At 37.0% G+C, this 24,241-nt stretch overlaps 1 protein-coding gene across 1 annotated transcript in view; it reads left to right on the forward strand.

Moving 5' to 3' along the window:
* The first annotated feature begins 469 nt into the window (after positions 1-469).
* fras1 (Fraser extracellular matrix complex subunit 1) overlaps positions 470-24,241 on the forward strand; it is a 133,561-nt gene continuing 109,789 nt past the window's right edge. Inside the window, exons 1-3 of the mRNA XM_073839522.1 lie at positions 470-520; positions 636-795; positions 23,822-23,919. Of these exons, the coding sequence (XP_073695623.1) occupies positions 470-520; positions 636-795; positions 23,822-23,919 (309 nt within the window). The remainder of the gene's footprint in view (positions 521-635; positions 796-23,821; positions 23,920-24,241) is intronic.

The raw sequence follows: 24,241 nt of genomic DNA on the forward strand, positions 1-24,241 counted from the left end.
TTTTTAATCTCTACACAGAGTACACAAGACGAGCATTTGAGGTTAAAAAGTATATAAATTGTAATTTTTTTTTTTTTTTTTCAGAAAATAACCGATCTTTTTGCTAGATAACAGCCTTTTTTCCTCGGCTGTGATCGTTTAGAGCCATTTGAAGCTGCATTTTGGAAGTTCAAACTCGGGGGCACCATAGAAGTCCATTAAATGGAGAGAAATCCTGAAATGTTTTCCTTAAAAAACATAATTTCCTTATGACTGAAGAAAGAAAGTTATAAACATCTTGGATGACAAGAGGGTAAGTACATTATCTGTAAAGTTTTGTTCTAAAAGTGAACTACTCCTTTAACAGGAGGTGAAGAACCACTGAAGAACCATTTTTTTGGTGTGCTGATGTCAGAGATTCAGCATCTCCTTGTGGTTATCTGCACATCTGTGACTTCGCCCCTGCTATTGTTTCCGTTGTGTTTTGAACATGGCTCCCTCTGTGAATTCCATGGAGACAAGCGGAGGTGATGCAACAGAGGTGTGGAAAGATGGTAGCCTGAGGAAAGACATCCAGACGGGGCCTGTCTCTGGCTCCAGCCTTCTCCCCCCCTCAAGTGCCTAATTTTGGTTCTTGCTCATGTTCTCCTGTTCAGTGGCAAAACAAAAGCTTGACGGTGTGGCCTGCCGCACAAGACGTCGGGACTGAGTTTGCACTTGTTTTGGTGGTAAAAAGAGATCTTCACACATCAAATCTACAGGTCTTGGCGAAAGTCCCAACTGATAACAAGGGATCTAACATCAAGCCTCAGCCAAGTAAACTTTCTTCCAATTCCACGTTCTTCAGCGGCGTTTGATAATGAACTTAACTAGAGGCAGGCCCCTGGCAGGTTCATGCAGCAAAATGAATAGCGTTTATAATCAGCATCAATTCAATCCAGGCTGGCATTTATGAGAGTAATTTAGGTGTGATTTGTGATAAAATGAAGGTACGTGATCTTTATCTTGATTGTGTCTTGGAATTTTATTACAAAGCTCCTTTTCAGAGGGTTGAATGGAAACTCCTGAGATGTTTTGCCGGTTTAAAAAGGGAACGCCGGAGTCTGTTGTGGAAATAATAATCCACCTCATGAATGGCCCCTTATCACCGGTGCGGTTTTAAATGGTGGGGAATTAGAAAGCAAACACATGGATTTCTACAATGCTCAATAGTCAAACTTGAGCACTCTTAATAGCAGGACTGTTCTCTAAATTAAAGGCAACTCAAATCATTGCTGACATATGCCATGCAATCAAAAGATAAAACATCTCAGAGACTATCATTTACACAGTTAAAGGATTAGATCACTTCCAGAAAAACAATTCCTCATAATTTACACTTGTCATCCAAGATGTTCATGTCTTGCTTTCTTCGAGAAGAAATTAAGTTTTTTGAGGAAAACATTCCAGGATTTTTCTCCATATGGTAAACTTCAGCAATGAAAGCCAATGGGTTCAAGGTCCACAATGCAGCTTTAAAGGTCCCATATCGTCAAAATCAAAATTTCCTGGCTTTTTTCATGATAACTAAGGTCTAGGGGCTATCTAACTACCATATGAGTTTCAAAACAGTCAATCCACAGTAAACTGCACACAGCCTGCTTAAAGTAGCTGTTCATTTTCACGAGCAGCTGTGACTTCCGTAACGATGTGACGTCCGATCGACTCAAGTCACCGCCTTCAGTCACAAACCAACGTCCCAGTCCCACCCTCCTTTTGTCAAACCCCCAGACAACAACGCATCCATTCCATTGAGCAACAACAACAGGAAAACAAGTGGAGAAAACCCTGTTCAGTCGATAGATGTCAAGCTACGATCATTACACAGGCTTCAGAATAACGTTAATATAAGAGACCAGCTGCACGTCAACTTCAGCCTCTTTCACACAGCGATTCCGGTAAATACACGGATAATGTGTCCCACGATTTGTTCCGGAATTGTTTAATTTGGTTCATTCACAGTTGTTTTCCGGAATCTGTGCGTGCTTTACACACAAACCATAAAGACACGTGATGTTTGGATGTGAGATGTAATGCGACGCGTACGTTTCACTAAACTGAAACTAACCTGAACAAACTGTGCTTCAGCGCTGATAGTGAGGAGCTGGCTCTGCCTGATGATCGCTGCTTCATTCCACTTTGCACGTAACGTTATTTTTCGTTGTGAAGAGTCGCTTGATAACGTGCATCATTACTACAACACTGCCTTTAGGTTCTGGCTTTGGTTCACACAGTTCCCGTAATTTTCCAGAATCAGCGCGCATTGTGAAAGGGGCTTTACTAAAGCAACAGTTATGTAGCCTACTGCATTCGGTGTTTGTAAAAGAAAAAACATTAATGATCATTCTAAAATATCCTGTTGAGTATCAGCTCTCTCTATTGCTCTGAGCTCGCTTACGCTTACAGCATACATGACCGTAGTTACCTGTGATTGGCCTGGTTGTGCGTCACTCAGAAAACAACAGGCCAATCAGAAGAGAGGCTCATGAATATTAATTAGATGGGCCAAAATCGATCTGTTTTTGACAGAGCTCCTAAAAAAGGAGCTGTAAAAATATATTGAGATGGATTTTGGCACTTATACCGCAAATATATATTCTTAAGGACATCAACAAATAAAATAAACCTCCAGAAATGTGTACGATATGGGACCTTTAAAGAGCTCTACACAATCGTAGCTGAGGAATAAGGATCTTATCTAGCTTTTTAACCACAAACGCTAATGCTAGGCGGAAGTAACGACTGAGTGTTTACAAAGCAAACATGCAAAGAAAGTCATACGCCCTTTACAAAAAAGAAACACAAAGAAATAACCATGTGTGACCTTTCCAATGTGATTATGTAAAGCGTCAAGTCAAGCAAATGCAAGATGAGCATTTGTGGTTAAAAAGTATATTATTTATTTGAAATTTTTTTTTTTTTTTTTTGAAAATGACTGATCGTTACGCTAGATAAGACCCTTATTTCTTATTCCTGGGATCATGTAGAGCCTTTTGAAGCTGCATTGAAACTGCAATTCAAACCCAATGAAGTCCACTATATGGATAAAAATCCTGGAATGTTTTCCTCAAAAGCCTTCATTTCTTTTCAACTGAAAAGAGAAAGACATGAACATCTAGGATGACACAGAGGCGAGTAAATTATCAGGAAATTGTATTCTGGAAGTGAGCTAATCCTTTAAGTGTCTTTCAAATGGACTTTTTCGCATGTTGTGGTAAAAACATTGAGCGGATGCATGATTGTGTATATGTATTATGTGTTGTATTGTGTAAATACTGTGTAATAATGTATTTCTTTGCCAGCATAATAAAGTGGTTTAGTAGAATTTAAGAAGCACAGCTGATACTTGAAAGTGAGAATCATGTTAAAATCAGAGCTTTTAGATTGTTTGCACCAACCTGTGACATTGTCTTGAGCTTCTGAAACAGTTTAAGTGGGTTCTATTTTTTATTGTCTTTTTTGTTGTTGTTGTTGTTGTAAGAAGCTATGCAAAAAATAGAGTTTGTCTTTGGAAAGTTCTCTTATGCACACAATATGTGACCCTGGACCACAAAACCAGTCATAAGGTTAAATTTGACAAAACTGAGACTTATACATCATATGAAAGCTCAATAAATAAGCTTTCCATTGATGTATGGTTTGTTAGGATAGGACAATATTTGGCCGAGATACAGCTATTTGAAATCAGAAATCTGAGGATGCAAAAAAATCAAAAAGACTGAGAAAATCACCTTTAAAGTTGTCCAAATTAGGTTCTTAACAATGCATATTACAAATCAAAAATTTAATTTTTATATGTTTACAGTAGGAATTTTACAAAAAATCTTCATGGAACATGAACTTTACTTAATTTCTTAATGATTTTTGGCATAAAAGAAAAATCAAAAATTTTGACCCATGCAATGTATTTTTGGCTATTGCTACAAATATACCCCAGCGACTTATGACTGGTTTTGTGGTCCAGGGTCACAATATAGTAAATCAGAGGTATTGTAAAATATTACAATTTAAGAATGTTAAAAAGAACAGCATTTATTTAAAAATAGAAATATTTTGTTTAAAGTTAAGTTCATTAATTTAATACATCTTTCTGAATTAAAGGGATAAACTAACTTTTAAACACTAGTCTACAGCACAAGTGCATATCACAGATTATTATTTTACATTTAAAGTTCCCACCTCCCCCAAACAAAACCCCCAGGGTGTTTTAAGAGTTGGATGAGAATTAAAGAGACGTGGGGGGTTCAGATCAACACAATGGAGTAGGCGGGTTAAGTGAGGGCTCTAAAGGTTAGTGACCTTTACACCATGGATCTTCTCGTAAGCAACTCTAGTGTGGGGGTCAAACTTTGAAAGGAAGTGTGTAAAGGGTGACTGTCTATGTACTGTAGCGGAAGAACGAGTTTGAACTCATTAGCGAAGTAATCAGTCTCATTCTCTTTGTTGTGGTTTTGTAAACTGCCTTTGGCTCACTCACCAGTTAATTGAATGGAAGTATTTAATAACCATCTTTGTATATGGTTTAAGATTCCTCCGGTTTTCTTTTGTCATTAAACTTTTCAAAGATTAGAAAATTATATGCTCAGCTACACAGGCTGTCTTTAAAAAAATGAAAGGAGATCAAAGCTTGTCCTCAGCTGAACTGGTTGTGCCTAGCTTGGACTGAAATTAGAGGGTCTGCAATATCCTTCACAGTGGCCCCTGCTTCACAGTGGTGTCTACATACTACAAACAACCTATGGTGGGTGTATTAATAGAAAGCAATTACATCTGCTTGGGGTCGTGCTGCCCATGCCTTCCCTTTTGGACACAGGCATTCTTTATCTTGTCTGCTGAAAATAGCAGACGGCCTCCACCTTCTTTCTTATGCGGGACCGAGTCAGCAGTGTGCTTACATTTGTGGCAGGGAGGCAAGGTAAACAAACCCCTCCGATTGTCCACCACCCTCCACACACACAGATCCAGAGACGTCATTAATCTCATCAGTTCAAAGCTGCCATCACCTGCAAGCTCAGTTCAACAGCCAAACCCACTGGAGCAGAGTTTCCCTCTCATTTTCCCCCTCAGTTTAACACTTCCAGGAGGATAGATGAAGTTAGACAGGTTGGAATTGTTAACACCTGGTATTAATGTCTCATGTGATCTGATCACAGGTGGCCAGCTAAGACAGATTGTGCTAATGCCAGGCATAAACTGCAGTGCTTATTGGTTGTTAAATGTGGCTTTTTCTTTGTCTGTTAAATGTGACATTATTTCTAGTTGGCCAAATTATTGTCAAACACATCTTTGGCACACAGGTATTTTGTTTTTGTATTCTCATATTTAGGGCTGTGCAATTAATCGAAATCCGGTTTCGATTTCTGCTTTAAACGATCATGAAAATGCAGCAATCGAGATGAAACGATTATTGCGCCCCATTCCGCCCCTTACCAGTGGTGCGATTTCGCTCCTCCATAAAAGTCTAATTTCACATGCAAATCAGCAAAATCATGTAATGTGACTTTCATAAAATGGGACCTGCTTGATTTAATAATGTTTTTTTTTTTGATGTTGTGTTTTAATAGCGTGTAAGAACTTGCGCTGTTCTGTGTATACGCTCAGAGACGGAGCAGAACACGGACAAGTAAAGATATCTTTTAGCTCAAGGTGCCGCCTGAACGGTTTCAAAATAAGGCGCTTGGTGATTATTCATGCAAATCCTTGTCAGTTATGGCTTAAATTATAATAAACAGTTGCGAATGAAAATACATGTCTAACAGTAAATCGGATCCGTGTTGTACTTAAAGCGGCAACAAATGTTCCTTCTGCTGTCTCTGTGCTTAATATTAATAAAACGTAAAAATACAAAGAGAAAAATCATTTACTGCTCTTGAATGAAGGACTTTAGTAGTTTTAATAAGAAACAAAGCATGTTTAACTATTACAGTGAAGACACTGTTTTATTTTACATTCAAATGATTACATTTAATTTCTGTAGTAATGTTAGACTACTTTAGACTTAAAAAAAATAAAAAAAATATTTTGTATTTTTTATTTTAAAAGCACAGTTTTTTTGTGTATCTTTTTTCTGCTGTATTGCTATCTTTAAATTAATCACTAATGTAAAGTGATTACAATATGAAACCGTGATTACAATATTGACCAAAATAATCATGATTATGATTTTTGCCATAATCGTGCAGCCCGTCATATTTGTGTGTTATATCCACCTTTTTCTTCCCATAAGAGTGTGCGCAGGCATTTGTACATTTTATGGTTCTGGCTTTTGGTTTCATCCCTGTCCAGCTATTTTTAGCTGTACAAAACAGTTTGTTTTGCTGCTTGATATTGCACATTTGTGTGTCTTTCCACATTATTTTAATGTATTATCTTAATTATGAACACACTGGTTTGTAGTGCAAATGTTTTACTGTTTACTGCATGTTTGTTATTCTAAGCGGCTAATGAACCGGAGGTCTCATTTATAGGCTTACTTTCATGTTGAAGAAAAAGGTGGATATTCCATTCATCTTTTTTAACTTGGCCAAAGGGGTGTGCTATTACTTTATTTCAAAAATGACTGGGATAGTAAAGAAAAGGCAGTTTTGTCAGAGTCTTATTTTAAAAGTTGACTGGATTGTGTGGAAAATGTTAACATTACATTTAAAAGGGTACATTTTAGACCATTTAGTATGAGCAAAATATTAATAATAATTAATATTAAAATATTAAACAACATAAAGTCACTGTTGATGCACAGCAAAAATGTGTATTTTTGGACAAATCATGTGGATATATGAAGACATAATAATATAGATCTAGATATTTATTTAGAATTAATAGATGTTTTAGTTCTATTTAGTGTTTTTGATTAGATTTTGTTGTAAAGTTGATGTTATATTTGAAGTCAGTGTTAGAGTGATTAGCCTTTTCTGTTTTCATACATTTTACAGAGTATATGCAATTAGCTTTGGTGTAGAGAAGTAACTCTGTCCACCTTATTTTTCAGTGTGTAAGTAAGCTGTCTTTTGTGAATATACAAGACTTATGGTTCATTAGCAGCTGTAGGGAAATAACAAGAAGAATAACAAAGTGCAGTAAACTGTAAAACTGTTACACTGGCGCTGCAAACCAGCGTGTTCATAATTAAGATAATACATTAAAATAATATCGTAAAACACCAGTTTGCAATATCACGCAGCAAAACTAGATTTTTGTACAGCTAAATATAGCTGGAAGCCAGACCCAATAAATTCACAAATGCTCGCACCTACTCTTATTGGAGAAATAATGTGGATATAACCTTTTCACTTTGCTTAAGAAAGCAATACACAGTTTAAACAAAACTAAGGCATTGTCTACACTAATCAAATACATTTGTAAAATGCTTTTTTTTCTGTTTTGGCTTTCTGTCCACACGAGACAGCATTTCTGTTTTGCAAAAATGTGGGTTTTTGAAGAAGTGAAGTAGATACATTTGAAAACACTGTTTTTGCATTGTAATGTTGACTGTGAAAACTGAGGCATTCAAAAATGATGACACGTCTTTAGTCATGTCACGCATATTGTATACCTATAAATACCTGTTTATGCCAGTATTATGCCTGTTACAGTGTGTGCTATTCCCTTTCACACTGTTGCTTAAGAAATGTTTCTTTGTACACTTCCTAACATAGTCCTGCAAAGATGACAGAAAATTGCTTGCAATTGCTGTCCTGCAGCAAAACATGAGGGCATTTGCGTTTTAGAGCAAACATAAAATGGTGATTGAGTGCGACCAGGACGCATCAGTGAATAGTCAGATATTTTGGTAAATAAAATGATGCTGGCAGAAGAATAGCTTGAGAACTTTATTATGTTTGCACCACCAGTTTTTATGGAATTTTACAAATGAGTTTTGCAGTAAGGTGAATTTAGCAATTTTTCAAAAAAAAGTTTGCAAAGTTAAAAAAATGCTTAAAATCGCTAGTGTGTACAGAGAGCTTTTTGAAATGAAAAGGCTGTTTTTGAATGTACCAAGATTAGGAAAAAAAAAAGATTTGCAAAAATGCAAATTCTGTCATTAATTACTAACCCTAATGTCTAACCCGGAACAAATCCTTGGAACAAAAATCTGATATTTTTGATGAAATCCGAAATCTTTCTGACCTTGCAGAGACAGCAACGCAACTGACATGTTCAAGGCCTAGAAAGGTAGTAAGGACTTTGTTAAAATAGTGCATGTGACATCAGTAGTTTAACCATAATATTATAACGCTTCGAGAATGCTTTTTGTGTTTTGTGGTACTCGGCATCGGACAGTGACAGGCAAGAGAAGATTTGTTGAACGAAATTATTTTTGTTTTCTTTGCTCACAAAAAGTAGCTTTTTAAACTATTAGGAAATGATGGTTAAACCACTGATGTCACATGGACTATTTTAACAATGTCCTTACTACCTTTCTAGGCCTTGAACATGTCAGTTGCGTTGCTGTCTATGCAGGGTCAGAAAGCTTTCGGATTTCATCAAAAATATCTTAATTTGTGTTCCCAAAATGAACAAAAGTCCTATGGGTTTGGAAGGACATGAGGGTGAGTAATTAATGACACAATTTTCATTTTCTTGGGTGAGCTAACCCTTTAAAAATGCACGCTTATTGAACTTGGATCCATAAATAAAAACATTATTTTTAATAGAGTTTATCTCTATGTTTTATAAAGGCACAGACCAACTTTAAGTTGATACAGCAGGTTTTTCTTCCAAAAGTTGTGTACTCAAAACAGCCCTCAAGCTGATCGCCTCAGTGTTTTCTACAATGTAGCATTTTCATGTGTCTCAAGCATGTCTCCTTTGAAAAATTGTGACTTTTTAGACAAGGTTTCTAATGTAATCATTGTTGAGGCTGGTGAGTTTCAGTAGTCATACAAGAATCATCCTCTATCCTTTGATATTCTCTTTCTTTTGGCGTAGTGCTTTCCTGATATCTCTGTGTTGAAAGGAATGCTCTTGTTCTTAGTGTCGCCTGTCTTTACTCTTCGGTCAGGGTTGGCTAATGGCCAGTCTCTGTGCTCGGGATGATTTGCAGGTAGACAGCGCTGTGAGACTGCTAGTGCTCATTTTCTTCACGTTCCCTGTGGTTATCCCACGACTGTCTTTGTCTCACCACCTGTCTTTTCCTCTTCCCCTCTCCTGTCATCCGCTTTAACATCAAACGAACGCTACACTTAGCCCCTTTCTGTTCAGGTGTCATGACAGTTATTGTTAGCAGTGCAAAACACCTGGATAGAGTCTGCCTTGCCTCTTAATGGGGAAAACTGTAATTTGCAGCGGAAAGATTATGAAAAAAAGAGAGCTACGGAAGGGGAGGGAAATCCTTCAAGGTATTTTAAGAGGCAAGTGCTGATCTGTCATTAGCTTTGACTGTTTTGACATTTCACAGGCGTATGGGTGAAAATTATCATTTGCGTGATCGACGCGGTAAAGAGATCTGAGAATGTTTATGGGAAATGTAATTTATCTGTTGAAGATTTGCTTTTCAGTTCCTTCACTTGCTTTAGGGCTTCGTAGAGTAGTTCAAATCGTATTTTAAGGGTTATGCATGGAGACCAAATATCACAAGCTTGCTAGACTCAGATTTTCACTTTGCTCTAACTGGTTTCTCTGTGCTGAAGAGGTGTTTGAAGTAAAATGTTGCTGAAATGATCAATGCAGTGAAAGCATTCAAGTTTTCTCTCTCTGCAATGAGTGCTGAAGAACAAGGCTTTCAGCGTGAGGGGCCTCTGACAGAGCCGTGAAAAAATACTCTGAGCTGTTTTCTCACGGGGAAGTGTTTGACAACACATTTTCTTTGATAAACTGGATCCAGGTGTGTCATTCCTTTCAAATACTTTCATTGAGCAGCTCATGTCATGCATATGTAAGTATGGGTTCGGTAAGATTTTTTTTAAAGGGGTCATCGGATGCCCATTTTCCACAAGTTCATATGATTCTTTAGGGTCTTAATGAAAAGTCTATAATATACTTTGGTTAAAAAATCTCAATAGTAGTGTAATAAAACACTAGCCTGGAAAAAATCCAGACCCTAATCTATTAAGATTAAGGGTCTGGCATCGAGCAATGAAAAGGGCCTAACTCGAGGGGCGGCAGCAAGCTTGCATTTGAAACTCTCGCTGCACGCAATTGGAAAACGGCACGACCAATCACAACAATACACCCCATACGCTTAGCTACCAGCGGAGCTAACTGATAGATTAAACTCTTGCCGTATCCAGTCGGCAAAACAGCAAAAACGTCCTTCTTGCAAAGGAACGATTCGAGCGCAGTTTTCTGTTCCTCTTTTATATGAAAAGCCAAGTCTAACTCGGTGTTCATCTGTAGCCATCTTTCAATGTTTACTAAATGATTCCGGACGTCGCAGTGCTGTCGTCATCAGCTTAGCTTGCCTCTGGCCCGCCTACATCAGATACACCGATTTGATTGGTTCCCAGAACTGCTTACGTAATGCAGTAACGTGCATTATTGCTCGATGCCAGAGTGTCTTGCAGAGACAATTCAAATTGTGCTCTCGCGAGACCTCTGGATTTCCAGGGTAATAAAACACCCTTTTACCTTGTCAAAATCAGCTCTGCAAAAAATCTACTTATTTTATTGCATGGTCCATTTAAATGCAAATGAGCTCTGCTCGTCCCGCCCCTCTCTGATGTGGGATTATGAGCCGTAATGTTTACTTTAGCTGCATTTAGCTGGCGAAACTTGCAAATATGCATAAAAAACCCTTATATAAGATGCATTAAAAACGGTGTGCCATCAAATTAAAAAAATAAAGATTAAAAAAATACCACTGTCTGGATTTTTATCATTGTAGGGTGGTTGTGTACACAAACTACCAACACACATTAATGTTCAAACAACATGTAAAAGTGAGTTTTGCATCCAATGACCCCTTTAAAAGAAAATAAATACTGTTAATTTAGCATGGACACATTAAATTGATCAACAGTGACAAGCAGGGTGAACAAATGAGACTTCTTTCAAAAACATTTACTTTTTGAATGATAGTGTATACCTATACAAAACTTGCTTCTTTTTGTGAACATTTTAATGCAGTTCATTTACATTTCATCAGTTTTATTTTGCTGTTTTGCAGGAAACACCAAATGTTTTAATTTCCATTTAAATTTGTTAAATTCCAAACTCGTAACACCTTCGTTCATCTTCATTTTTGATGAAATCCGAGAGCTTTCTGACTCTCCATACATAGCAATGTAACTCAAATGTTTCCAGACCCAGAAACGTAGTAAAACATCGTTAAAATAGTCATTTCAGTACATTTCAGTTACATATCTGCCTATGGAGTGTCAGAAAGCTCTCGAATTTCATCAAAAATATCTTACAGTAATTTGTCTTCCGAAGATGAATGAAGGTCTTGCAGGTTTGGAACGACATGAGGGTGAGTAATTAATGACAAAATTTTCATTTTTGAGTGTACTATCCCTTAATATTGACCTCAAAAGTGTCCCTTTTTGGGTGCCTACATAAAAAATACTTATCCTTTATGGTCAAGCGGTACAGTAGTTCAGAACCTAAATTGGGATTAGGAACCTGACAGACGTTCCACTCCCTGCCTTCAAGTCATACCATAACAAAGCCAAATTAATGAGCATGGGAGGCACTCAAGATAAGCCATACACAAAAGCCTCCTCTTTTTGTCCCCCTAGAGGTAAGGTTTAACTTTTGGTACCCAATGTTTCTTTACTGCTGTTCCATGGAAAGGGAGTGATAATGAGCGAGCAAAGCTTTCATCCACCCCCTACTTCATCTTCATTTGTGTGTTGGGATTACACAAGCACTGTTTTAATACACCTAGTATTAAAATGCATTTTTGTTGATCTGTGTGAAGAGAGACACTGCCTCTTAATGTTTTAACTCTGCTTTACATTAAGGGATTATACAGAGAATAGAAGATTGACCTGTGAGAGGGACATGTTGCTGTTTTTCCACTTATTCGGGAATGGGTCAGGAGGTGGACAGGTGTAAGCTGTCAAGGGGCACGTTTTACTGAGCAGGAGTGGTTTACTGCATTGACTAACACTTGTTTAGAGAGAGAGTAATAGACAGATAAGATGTCCACTGCAGTGCTAAATATGTAGACTTAAAGGGATGGTTCGGAGTAGAATTGACTTCATTGCTATGCACTCCGAAGCCCATGTAAATACCCCATCCGAAGTTTTTTTTACCTTAGTCAAACATTTATGGAGATATTAGAGTTTTTCGAATTGCTTGTTACAGGAGTGAATGGTACATGTGATGTATCTCGTAAATTGCACCACTAAACGTGCAAGTAATCTTACCAAACTTGTACAGTAGTGTAAATAGGTTATGTACTCACAAAACGCTGCATCAGAACATTTGTAGGTCCACCGTGAGTGTTTTAAAAACACGTTTTACCCGAGAACTACTAGTCTCAGAAACTACAAGTCGACGTCACTTCCCTGGTTTGAAAAAAGCACGTAAAAGTCCTCCTACTACATCTGTGTGCATGTCAACTTGTAGGAGGACTTTTACGTGCTTTTTTCAAACCAGGGAAGTGACGTCGACGTGTCGCCATTTGTAGTTTTTGAGACTAGTAGTTCTTGGCTAAAACGTGTTTTTAAAACACTCATGGTGGACTTACAAATGTTCCGATGCAGCGTTTTGTGAGTACATAACCTATTTACACTACTGTACAAGTTTGGTAAGATTACTTGCACGTTTAGTGGTGCAATTTACGAGATACATCACATGTACCATTCACTCCTGTAACAAGCAATTCGAAAAACTCTAATATCTCCATAAATGTTTGACTAAGGTAAAAAAATACTTCGGATGGGGTATTTACATGGGCTTCGGAGTGCATAGCAATGAAGTCAATTCTACTCCGAACCATCCCTTTAACCTAAATCCACTGAGAGGAATGAGTACTTATTGTAAGTACTGACTAATACTGAATCATGAAGCATTCAACTGCTTTGTGAGTTGATGTAATTTGACAAAATTCTATCAGATATGACCCCGTTCAGAAGTTTACATACACTTGATTCCTAATAATGTGTTGTTACCACAGCTGTCTGTTTTTTAGTGATATTTGTTCTTGAGTCCCTTGTTTGTCCTGAACAGTTAAACTGCCCGCTTTTCTTCAGAAATGTCCTTCAGGTCCCACAGATTCTTTGGTTTTTCAATTGTTGTGTATTTTAACTCTTTCCAACAATGACTGTATGATTTTGATGCATCTTTTCACACAGAGGACAAAACACAGCTGTGGATCATTCAGGTAACAACACAGTCCTGAGAAATCAAGTGTAAGTTTTATCTTGTTGACTCTATGTAAACATCTTGTATGTGAAATATCTTACTCAGGTCAGTAGTAAATAAAAAATGCATTTTGTATGGTTCCTTCTATTTTGGTAAAATAATTACCATTTTGCAGATTCTGCAAGATGTATGTAAACTTTTGATGTCAACTGTCGATACAGTAGTGTTTAAGGATCTGGGGTGACTTATGAATCATCTCTTAAAATCACTGTTGTGTCTTTGAACAATGCAACCTCAGGTTGTTCCAGAAGGACTGTCCCTGGAAAAAGTTCACTTTAATTTTCTTTAGATTGCAGAAATTACTGGAGGTTTTTCAAATCTTTGGTCGTATTTTGACAAATAAGTGGTTCTAAATTCACAGTACATATTGGGATACTTGTGAATATAGGATTACTAAAAGTTATAAAAACTGAAAGTGAGTTTTGTTTTTCTGTTCTTCGTAGGATCTAGTTATAGGCTGCGAAGACAACTAAAAAAGTTTGTGCATTAGAGGGATAGTTCACCCAAAAATGAAGTTACCATCCTAGGTGTATATGACTTTCTTCTTTCAGATGAATACAATCAGAGTTATATTAAAATGTCTTGGCTCTTCTATGCTTTATAAAGGCAGCGAATGGCTGTTGATATTCTATAGTCCAATAAAATGCATCCATTCATCATAAAAGGTGCTCCACATGGCTCCGGGGGGTTAATAAAGGTCTCCTGTAGCATATCGATGTGTTTTTCTCTAGCTTTCACTAACTGGATGGATGCACTTTATTCAACTTCTATTGGACTATTGAATCTCAAAAGCCATTCACTGACATTATAAAGCTTGGAAGAGCCAGGACATTTTTAATATAACTCTGTATTCGTCTGAAAGAAGAAAGTCATGTACACCTAGGATGGCTTAAGGGTAAGCAAGTCATGGCGTGATTTTTACTTTTGGGTGAAATATTTAAATACATTGCCATTTCATGAGATATTGTGTATTGTATCTCTTTTTTTTTATGTGTTTTGAATATCCATTTGACATCAGAAATACCACCATGGCATGATGGGAGTCATGGTCAATCAAGAGCTTAGTCATGGTTTAACAAGCAGACAGACTTTCCACTCCCTGCCCTAGAGTCATGCCATGACAAAGCCATATTAATGAGCACCAGAGGCATTCAAGCTAAGCTATATACAAGAACCTCCTCTTTATGACCCCCTGACAAGACTTAATGCTTGGTAATCAGTGTTGTTTTTCAACTGAACAATGGGAAAGGTAGACGCATCAATACTTCCACCATCCCTCTACTTGAGCCTGTGTGATGGTTGTGTACAAGGATCACTGAAAAACACCAGTGGAGAAAGTGTAAAGTGTAGAATATCACTTCATTACTTTACCAGTCCATTCTTTTTCTTGAGATGTTTTGTGATGAACATGGGATGGCACTTTAGATGTGTGCAATACAAGTTTTTATTGTTTAGTGATAGTTGTTTATGAGTCCCTTGTTTGTCCTGAACAGTAAAACTGCCCACTCTTCTTCAGAAAAGTTCTTCAGGTCCAACAGATTCTTCGTTTTTTTTTAGCATTTTTGTGTATTTTAACCCTTTCCAACAATGACTGTATGATTTTGAGATCCATCTTTTCAGACTGAGGACAACTGAGGGACTCATATGCAACTATTACAGAAGGTTCAAAAACTCACTGATGCTCCAGAAGGAAAAAAATTATGCATTAAGAGCCAGGGGTGTAAACTTTTGAACGGAATGAGTATGTGCACATTTTTCTTATTTTGCCTAAATGTCGTATTTGTTTTCATTTAGTACTGCTCTTCAGAAGCCTTCTTAATGTCTTGGTGTTTCCTTCTGAAGCATCAGTGAGCGTTTGAATCTTCTAATAACATTCAAATTTATGTAAAGTTATTATTTGTACCTTTTAGAATCACAATATATGTTTGTAAAAAGACAGCTGTTAAATGTTATTTCTGCTAGGGAAACATTTTAAACAGCCAAAACTGTAGCTCTGTGATTTGCATTGCCTTTTTAATTCAGACCCTGCAGTGTCTATGAGATGTCATGGCATATCCAATATTGCTACAAGTGCCATGTTCTTATCTTCTTAAAGAGCCTCGACAACAAGAGCGCATCCTCCAAATTAGCAAAATGTGGTGGTCCAGGGCACTTTTTGTTGCCTCTATTCAGATTATTTAAATGGGGATGTGGGTGCCAAAGATGTGGGGTCCCAGGGGGCAGAACGGGGGAAAAGCTTTTGTCACTGTAAACTCACTATGGGCCCCACAAAGAGATGGCAAGCCTGAGTTATGAGCAAAATCCCGCTACAGCGAGTCGACTGGTCACTGTGAATACGTCCATTGTTAGAAAGCCCTCCCTGTGTTCTAAAGGAACTGACCTTGTTCCAAAACCTGCGCCTCCATCCTCACGATCCACCTCGCTTGTCTTCCAAGTATTTGTGCTTTCTTCCCTTTCACCGAGGTTCAAAGAGTTAGGGCATTCTCAGAGTTGTTAGCCAGGCATGTATGCCAGAGACCCATTACTTGCGTCCTCAAAGTCTGTCCATAAAACCCAAGATCTCCAGGACCTACTGTGAGGAAAAACTTAAAGGTTTTGGTTTACCATCAACTTTGTCCCTATTTTTGACTTGGCTTTGATTTCATTTGTTGCACTGAGAAGGCGCCATGCTTTCTCTGAATAGCTCCCTGATGAATAGTGTTTCCAAGCGCTATTTCACTCAATTGCATGATGCTTGTCCTATAGTCAAGCAATTTTTCTTACTATGAAGATTGATTTTTAGCAATTGCGCTTACTGCTCTTGCTCATTCTTCACAACAATATATATAAAAACTGTTGGTATCATATAAAGGAGATGGATTTTCAGAATCAAGAGCTTTGTTTTTAGTTCTCCTTTCTTCCTGTTGTATTTATCACAAAAGACACATTTCGTTTGCTCAATGTGACACAGGCTTTTATACGTTTTATACATATATCCGTATAAATTGTATGTCTAACAACAACAGTGTAGAGCACTTTTTAAATCACATATGTGACCCTGGACCACAAAACCAGTCTTAAGTCGCTGGGGTATATTTGTAGCAATAGCCAAAAATATGTGGTATGGGTCAAAATTATTGATTTTTCTTTTATGCCAAAAATCATTAGGAAATTAAGTAAAGATCATGTTCCAACAGTTCCATGAAGATTTTTTGTAAAATTCCTACTATAAATATATCAAAATGTAATTTTTGATTAGTAATATGCATTGTTAAGAACTTAATTTGAACATCTTTAAAGGTGATTTTCTCTGTATTTGGATTTTTTGCACCCTCAGATTTCAGATATTCAAATAGATGTATATCGGCCAAATATTGTCCTATCCTAACAAACCATATATCAATAGAAATCTTATTTATTGAGCTTTCATATGATGTATACATCTCAGTTTTGTAAAATTTAACCTTATGACTGGTTTTGTGGTGACCCTGGAGCACAAAACCAGTCATAAGGGTAAATTTTTTGCTGAATAAATAAACTTTCCATCAATGTCTTCCATCAATGTTTGTTATGATAGGACAATATTTGGCTGAGATACAACTATTTGAGAGTCTAGAATCTAAGGTTGCAAAAAAATCTAAATATTGAGGAAATCACCTTTAAAGTTCATAGCAATGCATATTACTAGTCAAAAATAAAGTTTTGATATATTTATGGTAGAAAATGTAAAAAATATCTTCATGGAACATAATCTTTACTTAATATCCTAATGATTTTTGACGTAAAAGAAAAATCAATCATTTTGACCTATACAATGTATTGTTGGCTATTGCTAAAAATATACCCATGCTACTTACGACTAGTTTTGTGGTCCAGGGTCACATATATTTTTGAAGGGAATCTGATCACACTCCTGGTTGTCTTTGTGAGATTCAGACTTGGATTGAGATTTGATTTAACCTAAACAATATATACAGTACTGTTTAGGTTAAATCAAACTTTTTCAAAACTTTTTTTTTTTTTATTTACTTGCTAGTGATCAGCATGCATTTTCCTTGCAATGAAAAAGCAGTTTTGACTTTTTGTTCCTTGGGGAAATATGAAGTTTTTCCAAGTTGCTTTTAAAATCTACTTGGCCGAGGGGGCACAAGTTTCAGTTTTTCAGACCCATTCCATTCCTTAAGGAGAATGCAGTTATAGTGCACTGTATTTGGTCACAGTCCTGAAACTCTCCAAATCGTATACAAAAACACTAGCAGGGTTTTTTTCCGAACTACAGTGCTGTGCTTTGATGTGTTGCCAGTGGATTGCTGTGCTCTTTTGTGTGCCTGGGCTGGGTAAGATGCCTGGAGTTCTCTGGAGGGCAGCCACTTATCCTGCTATGTGTGTCCAGGGACTTGCCCAACGTGCGACACATGCTAGGTAGCAGCAGTGCTAGTGCTGACACTTGGCGCCACACTTCATTGCCTTCCTCTGTTCTTTTTTCACTTGAACTCTGCAAAAAGGTCATAAGGTGTCCGTGGAAATGCACAACAACAGAACAAGTTGAAATGACCTCATAACAGGGCACCTTTAAAGTTTGGAACTTGCCAGTGTTGATACAGATTTGTGATTTCCATCAACCTTTTTAATGCAAATTTGGAATATTGTAATATTCTGGATGGGAACACAAAGATGTGAATGAATTTTTTTTAAAATGCACATAAAACATGCCCGCTTGCTTGAGGTGGGTAGATTTTTTAAAACAAACTCAGTAGCTTCCCCAGTGGTTAAACCTCATATTCGGTTTTGGGACAGTTCCTCTGGAAATGGTGACGGAAATGCTGTTTTATTTGCATTTTTTTTTTTTTTTATGATTTAGTGATTATTATTAATATTTTTACAACCTAAGCTCATTATTAAAAACTTGCCTGTGGCAGCGTTTCTGCATAAAATTGTATTATGAGACTTTCAATGAAAAAATATAGTGAGTGGTGTTAAAAATGCTGAAGGAATTTATCGAAAACAGATAAACATAAATCTGGGAATGTTTGTTACTAGGGGTCGACTGATATGTTTTTTTCAGGGCGTACCCTAACTGTATTTACCCGAATCACACAGACTTCGCATGTGCTGCGCAGAGACGAGACACGACGAGCATTTGAGGTTAAAAAGTATATAAATTGTCAATTTGTTTCAAAAATAACCAATCAAGACCCTTCCTCCTCAGCTGAGATCGTTTAGAGCCTTTTGAAGCTGCATTTAAAGTGCATTTAAACTGCATTTCGGAAGTTCAAACTTAGGGGCACCATCCATATCCATTATAAAGAGAGAAATCCTGAAATGTTTTCCTCAAAAAAAAAACATAATTTCTTTACAACTGAGGAAAGAAAGACATGAACATCTTGGATGACAAGGGGGTGAGTACATTATCTGTACATTGTTGTTATGAAAGTGAACTAATCCTTTAAGTCCCTTGTTTGTCGTGAACAGTTAAACTGCTCGCTGTTCTCCATAAAAAGTTTTTTTTTTTCAAAAAAGTCCTTCAGGTCCAACAGATTCTTTGTTTTTTTAGCATTTTTGTGTATTTGAACCCTTTCCAACAAAGACTGTATGATTCTGAGATCCATCTTTTCACACTGAGGACAACTGAGGGATTCATATGCAACTATTACAGAAGATTCAAATGCTCATTGATGCTTCAGAAGGAAACAAGATGCATTAAGAGGTAGGGGGTGAAAACTTTTGCAAAAATTTAGTTAGAGGCATGTTTTCCTTTTGATTTTTAGAAACTTGAATGAAAACAGCTGCAGAAGCATTATAAATAGTCCTTGATTTGTGTTAATTGCTTCTGCTTGAATTGGTCCATGGCTGTTTTATCTTTATCTTTGCGCACAATCGCTGCTATAGTGCAACTGTTAAGAGCTATTTGTAGAACATCAGGTCAGAGAGATATGTGCTAGCATGTATTACATTCAGTGTTGTCTCTCTCACAGGAAGCTGATAGACCTGCTTTGTGTGAATGTTTGCTTGTCAAACTGAGTAAGAACGGAAGCAAAGGCATTGCCTGGAGACTGTCCGTTTCTCTTTTCTCTTCCTGTGGTTCTCCACCACTGGGCTTTTCTGTTTCTTCTTATTTGTTTGTCTCTTCTGTCTTTATTTCTGCTTATTTGTTTGGACCTCCTAGTTGTAAATGCTTCCATCTCTTGGAAAGAAGAAGTTCATTGGAAGGTCAGATGTTCTCTAACTTGCAGTATGAATTACTGCAAACACAAAGTAATAAAGGTGCACTTTGATGAATCATGCTTGAGGAGGGCAGCTCAGAAGGGCTGTGTTTTGAAAGTACATTTGTACCTATTGGAAGAAGTTCACTTCCTGGGAACAAGTGCCTTTGAAAATGGCCTCGACTCCTTGATAGAGCTGTTAGGAACAAGAGCGCCCGTCTTGTGTTTTAAGCTCAAACAAAACTTCAAAGCCTCCCCTTGAGGCTTGACTGGATTGAAAAATTTGGCATATTAAACCAAAGGCTCATTGTCGACTTCTGTCCTTGAACAATGTTTGCTCACCCAGCTTCAAACTTTGACATGACCTGGGTGAACTGCAGATTATATCCATAAAGAAAGATAATAATGCACCTGCAATTCTCATTAAATATGTTGATTGCAATTCAGGCTCTTAAATGTGAAGATTTTCTGTCTCAGCACTTTAATGAATGAATAAATTAATTCATACAGTTAAGGTCAAAAGTTTACATCCTCCTTTCAGAATCTTTAAAATGTTAATTATTTGACCAAGGATCATACAAAATGCATGTTATTTTTTATGTATTACAGACCTGAATAAGATATTTCACATAAAAGTTGTTACATATAGTCCACAAGAAAATAATAGTTGAATTTATAAAAATGACCCCGTTCAAAAGTTTACATCCCCTTGATTCCTAATACTTTGTTCTTACCTGAATAATCCACGGCTGTTTTTTTTTTTGTTTGTTTGTTTAGTGATAATTGTTAATGAGTCCCTTGTTTGTCCTGAAGTGGTAAACTGCATGCTGTTTCTCAAAAACAACATTTCTTATCCAGCATTTGTGTGTATTTATTCATTCATTAAAGTATTTGAACCCTTTCCAACAATGACTGTATGATTTTGAGATTCATCTTTTTACACTGAGGACAACTGAGAAACTCATATGCAACTATTACAGAAGATTCAAACGCTCACTGATTCTCCAAAAGTAAAAACGATGCATTAAGAGCAGAGGGGTGAAAACTTTTTGAGTTTGAAGATCAGGGTAAATTCAACTTATTTTGTATTCTGGATTTTGTATTCTGGGAAAAATGTAACTACCTCAGAAGGGCGGTACTAAATGAAAAAAAAAATATTAAATAGGCAAAATAAGAAGCATCTCCATTTTATTCAAAAGTTTTCACCCCCCATTCATTGTTGGAAAGGGTTCAAATACACAAAAATGCTGGAAAACTAAAGAATTTGTGGGGCGTGAAGGATTTTTCTGAAGAACAGCGGGCAGCTTAACTGTTCAAGACAAACAAGGGACTCATGAACAACTATGACTAAACAAAAATAAACACAGCTGTGGATCATTCAGGTAACAACACAGTATTAAGAATAAAGGAGATGTAAACTTTTGAATGCCGTCATTTTTATAAATTAAACTTATAATTTTCATGAAATATATTATTTTGGTAAAATAATTAACATTTTTCAGATTCTGAAAGGGTGTTTTAAACATATTTATTTATTTATGTTAGTAATAAATAATCTAAATAATCTTTGTGGTCTTATTTAAATAGCATGTTTCATCATTTTTTCAGAATGTCTTTTTTTGTCTTCCACAGAATAAAGTCATACAGGCTTGAAACAACCAAGATTGTGAGGTTTATATTGAGATGAAATTTCACGTCCCAGTGGGTTAGAGAAAACTGAGGTCGGGGTGGTTTGTACGTTCTTTAATATGAGAACTAGCCTAATTCAAAGAAGTCAACCTGAGTTTGTGTTGTTTATGTGGGCTTTTATTCCCTCAAGCCATGCGTGTTTACTTATAGTTAAGCTATAATGTCTTTATGGATTTTCACCTGCACCCACTGAGCTACACTGTGTGAGGGCATGTGGTGACATTTGCAAGAAAATTAGTATAATATTACTTGAGTAGTTTGTTTGAAATAGATGCTGGGAGTATGTTAGTGAGCACTGCTCAGACTAGATGTTAGCGCACTGTAGCCTTTGGCTCAGATCCACCAACACATTCCCATTATTTACATTTTTAGCATTGCTAATGCTTCTAGCTCCTATTCCCTCAAGTACCTGACTATCTCAGAGGTCTTTGCTCAGGGCAAAGTAGACAGGAACTTGTCTTTCAATGTTACACCAGGACGACTTCTCCTCAAGCTCTGTTTTTCACCTCGCGTTCTCCCACAGTCAGCTGTTTTCCTCGCTAAAAAAGTGCTGTTAGCATTTTTAAGAAAATAAAAAATCTGGTTTATTGACTATAAAACAACATACCTTAGAAGGATTTTATATTTGATAAGTTCTAATGAACACTGATTTATTTTCGTACTTGCTCTTAGCTCTTCCATGTACGCAATCTCTTATTTAGAAATGCTGTTTGAAGCAAGCATGCGGTATTACTGTTGCACTGGGCGCTGAATACAGCACAAGGCATCTGAGGCATATAAGTGTTGGCTGTTTTCTTTATGGAGTCACAAATAGCTGGCCAGCAGTATCATATTTGCCTTTCAAATATAGGCCAATCCATGGCGACCTCACTACAGTCATTAGTCTGCTGGCGCTTGGCAATCAATGAGAGGAATGCTATACATGCACCGCTGTTATTCAAAGGGCATGAGTGTGTTAATGGAATATGTATATATATACAGTATGCACGTGTAACAATACAACATAGTCTAGCTATATGAGCTCTATTACTGATGTGTGTAGTTTAAGAACAGTGATGTAGAGAATGCGCCATATTCAGTCATTATTTTCACCCAATATACAGTTTCGACAAAGTTAAAATAGAAACATATTTCCTGCCGTGGCGCCAGGGTCAGCTGTTTTTCTGATGCATTCAAAGCCAGTACGCAAAAATAATCTCCGGATAGTAACAGGAGTATCATAGGGTTTGCTAAATTCGGATGGGACTGAATTAAATATAACAGAACACCTGCTTTATCCATCCAAAGGGTGTAGGTAAAGCATCATTCCTGCAAAAATGCATGAGCACAGCATGTGCTTTAATGCACTAAAAGAGTCAATATTACACCAGATCAAATAGAAATAGGTAATGTGTTAAGATTGGGTGGTAGGTGGTATTGATTTTAGCCTGACCTTTTAACAATGGGGAGGGGAGAGGACTGATTTGAATAGCTGTGTTCGGCTTAAAGGGTTGCATCCCAAATCAATCTTTGAAAACATCTTAAATTGTTGAACCTACCCTTCAGACTTGTAAAGTTTGAGACCAACTGGCCAGTGAGCTATAAACCATCCCGGAGATACTAGACTCAGTCCATCCTTTCATTTCCAGACTGACAAATTGATTGAAACTAAACACCTCGGTGTCCGTTAGACTCTGTTCCTGCAGGATAATGCACTGTAATGGGAAGGAAATGTCAAGCCATTTCTTGGGACATGATTATGCTGTATATGGCCCTTTCACTCATAGGAAAAATTTAGAGTGTGAGAAAACTTGCTCGATTTAGCTATTTTCTATCATCATGTTTAATTAAAAAAATATATTATTAATATTATTTGTAATAATAATACAGTGTCAAGAAAGATATTCCTGTGAAAGCATAACAGCAAATACTGATGTAAATATTTGATGCTTAAGCTTCATATTTAAAGGGATAGTTTACACAAAAATGAAAATTCTGTCATTAAATTCTCACCCTCATGTTGTTCTAAACCCATGTTACTTTCGTTCAACTACGGAACACAAATGAAGATGTTTTAGAAGAAAGCCAGCAGCTTTCTCACCCTGCATAGACAACAACGCAACTGACACGTTCAGGGCCCATAAAGGTAGTAAGGACTAGGTCTGTCCTTGACTAAAGATCTGTCTAGTCATTCATTTTAAGCATTAGTTGACTAATTGCACATTTATTAATAAACAATTTAAATCATAATAATGAGCCTTTAATTGCCTATTAACCACAGCGCACCAGCAAAAGTAATGATTATGAATGTGCTCCATTAACATATTAATTCATTGATAAAATATCTTTGTTTTCGGCTTAAGAGAGGAAGTCAGCGACACTGACTCATTTCTGTCTCGGCATTAGCTCATTTGGAAGTAGGCGTTTTACCCTCTACAGATACATTTCTAATGTCTGTAAGGCAAGTATACACAGATTTTCTGAATTTCACGTTCAAGTTTACAGAGTTCAAAATGACAGAAAGCATATCCTGTTTGCTTTCATTATTTTACAAAAGCGCAATGTTTTGTTGTTATTGTGAGGTCTTTGAGTCTTTACAGATTTGAATGATGTATTACTCTTATCTTATCTCTCATCTGTATTAGAGGCTGACATTTTTTCGGGAATCCCGCGGGTCACGGGATTCCCGTGGGATTCCTGCGGGATGGGAGTCATCTTTGCTATTAATTACGGGATTGGGACGGTACAGGATAAAATATTAACGGGAGCAGACGGGAGCGGGAATCAACCAATAGGAAAGACGACAAAAAAAGAAAAAAGGAAATGTAGCAGAATAGTAGGCAGATTTTGGGACATACTACTTCGTCTTTAACGGACGTTCAGTTGCTTAGTTACCTGAATCCTGTCACTGTTTAAACTTTAAACTGCCCTGTTAGTTAACATCATCTACATTTTGTTAAATTTGATTTCCTACCATATTAGAGAGAAATGAAGAGGCACTTTCTTTCGGGAGTCTTTCATGCCGAGAACTCTGCTCGTGTTTGCATAATGATGCATTTAAAAAG

This window comes from Garra rufa, chromosome 5 (assembly GCF_049309525.1).
Source record: "Garra rufa chromosome 5, GarRuf1.0, whole genome shotgun sequence".
In the NCBI taxonomy this organism is placed as follows: Eukaryota; Metazoa; Chordata; class Actinopteri; order Cypriniformes; family Cyprinidae; genus Garra; species Garra rufa.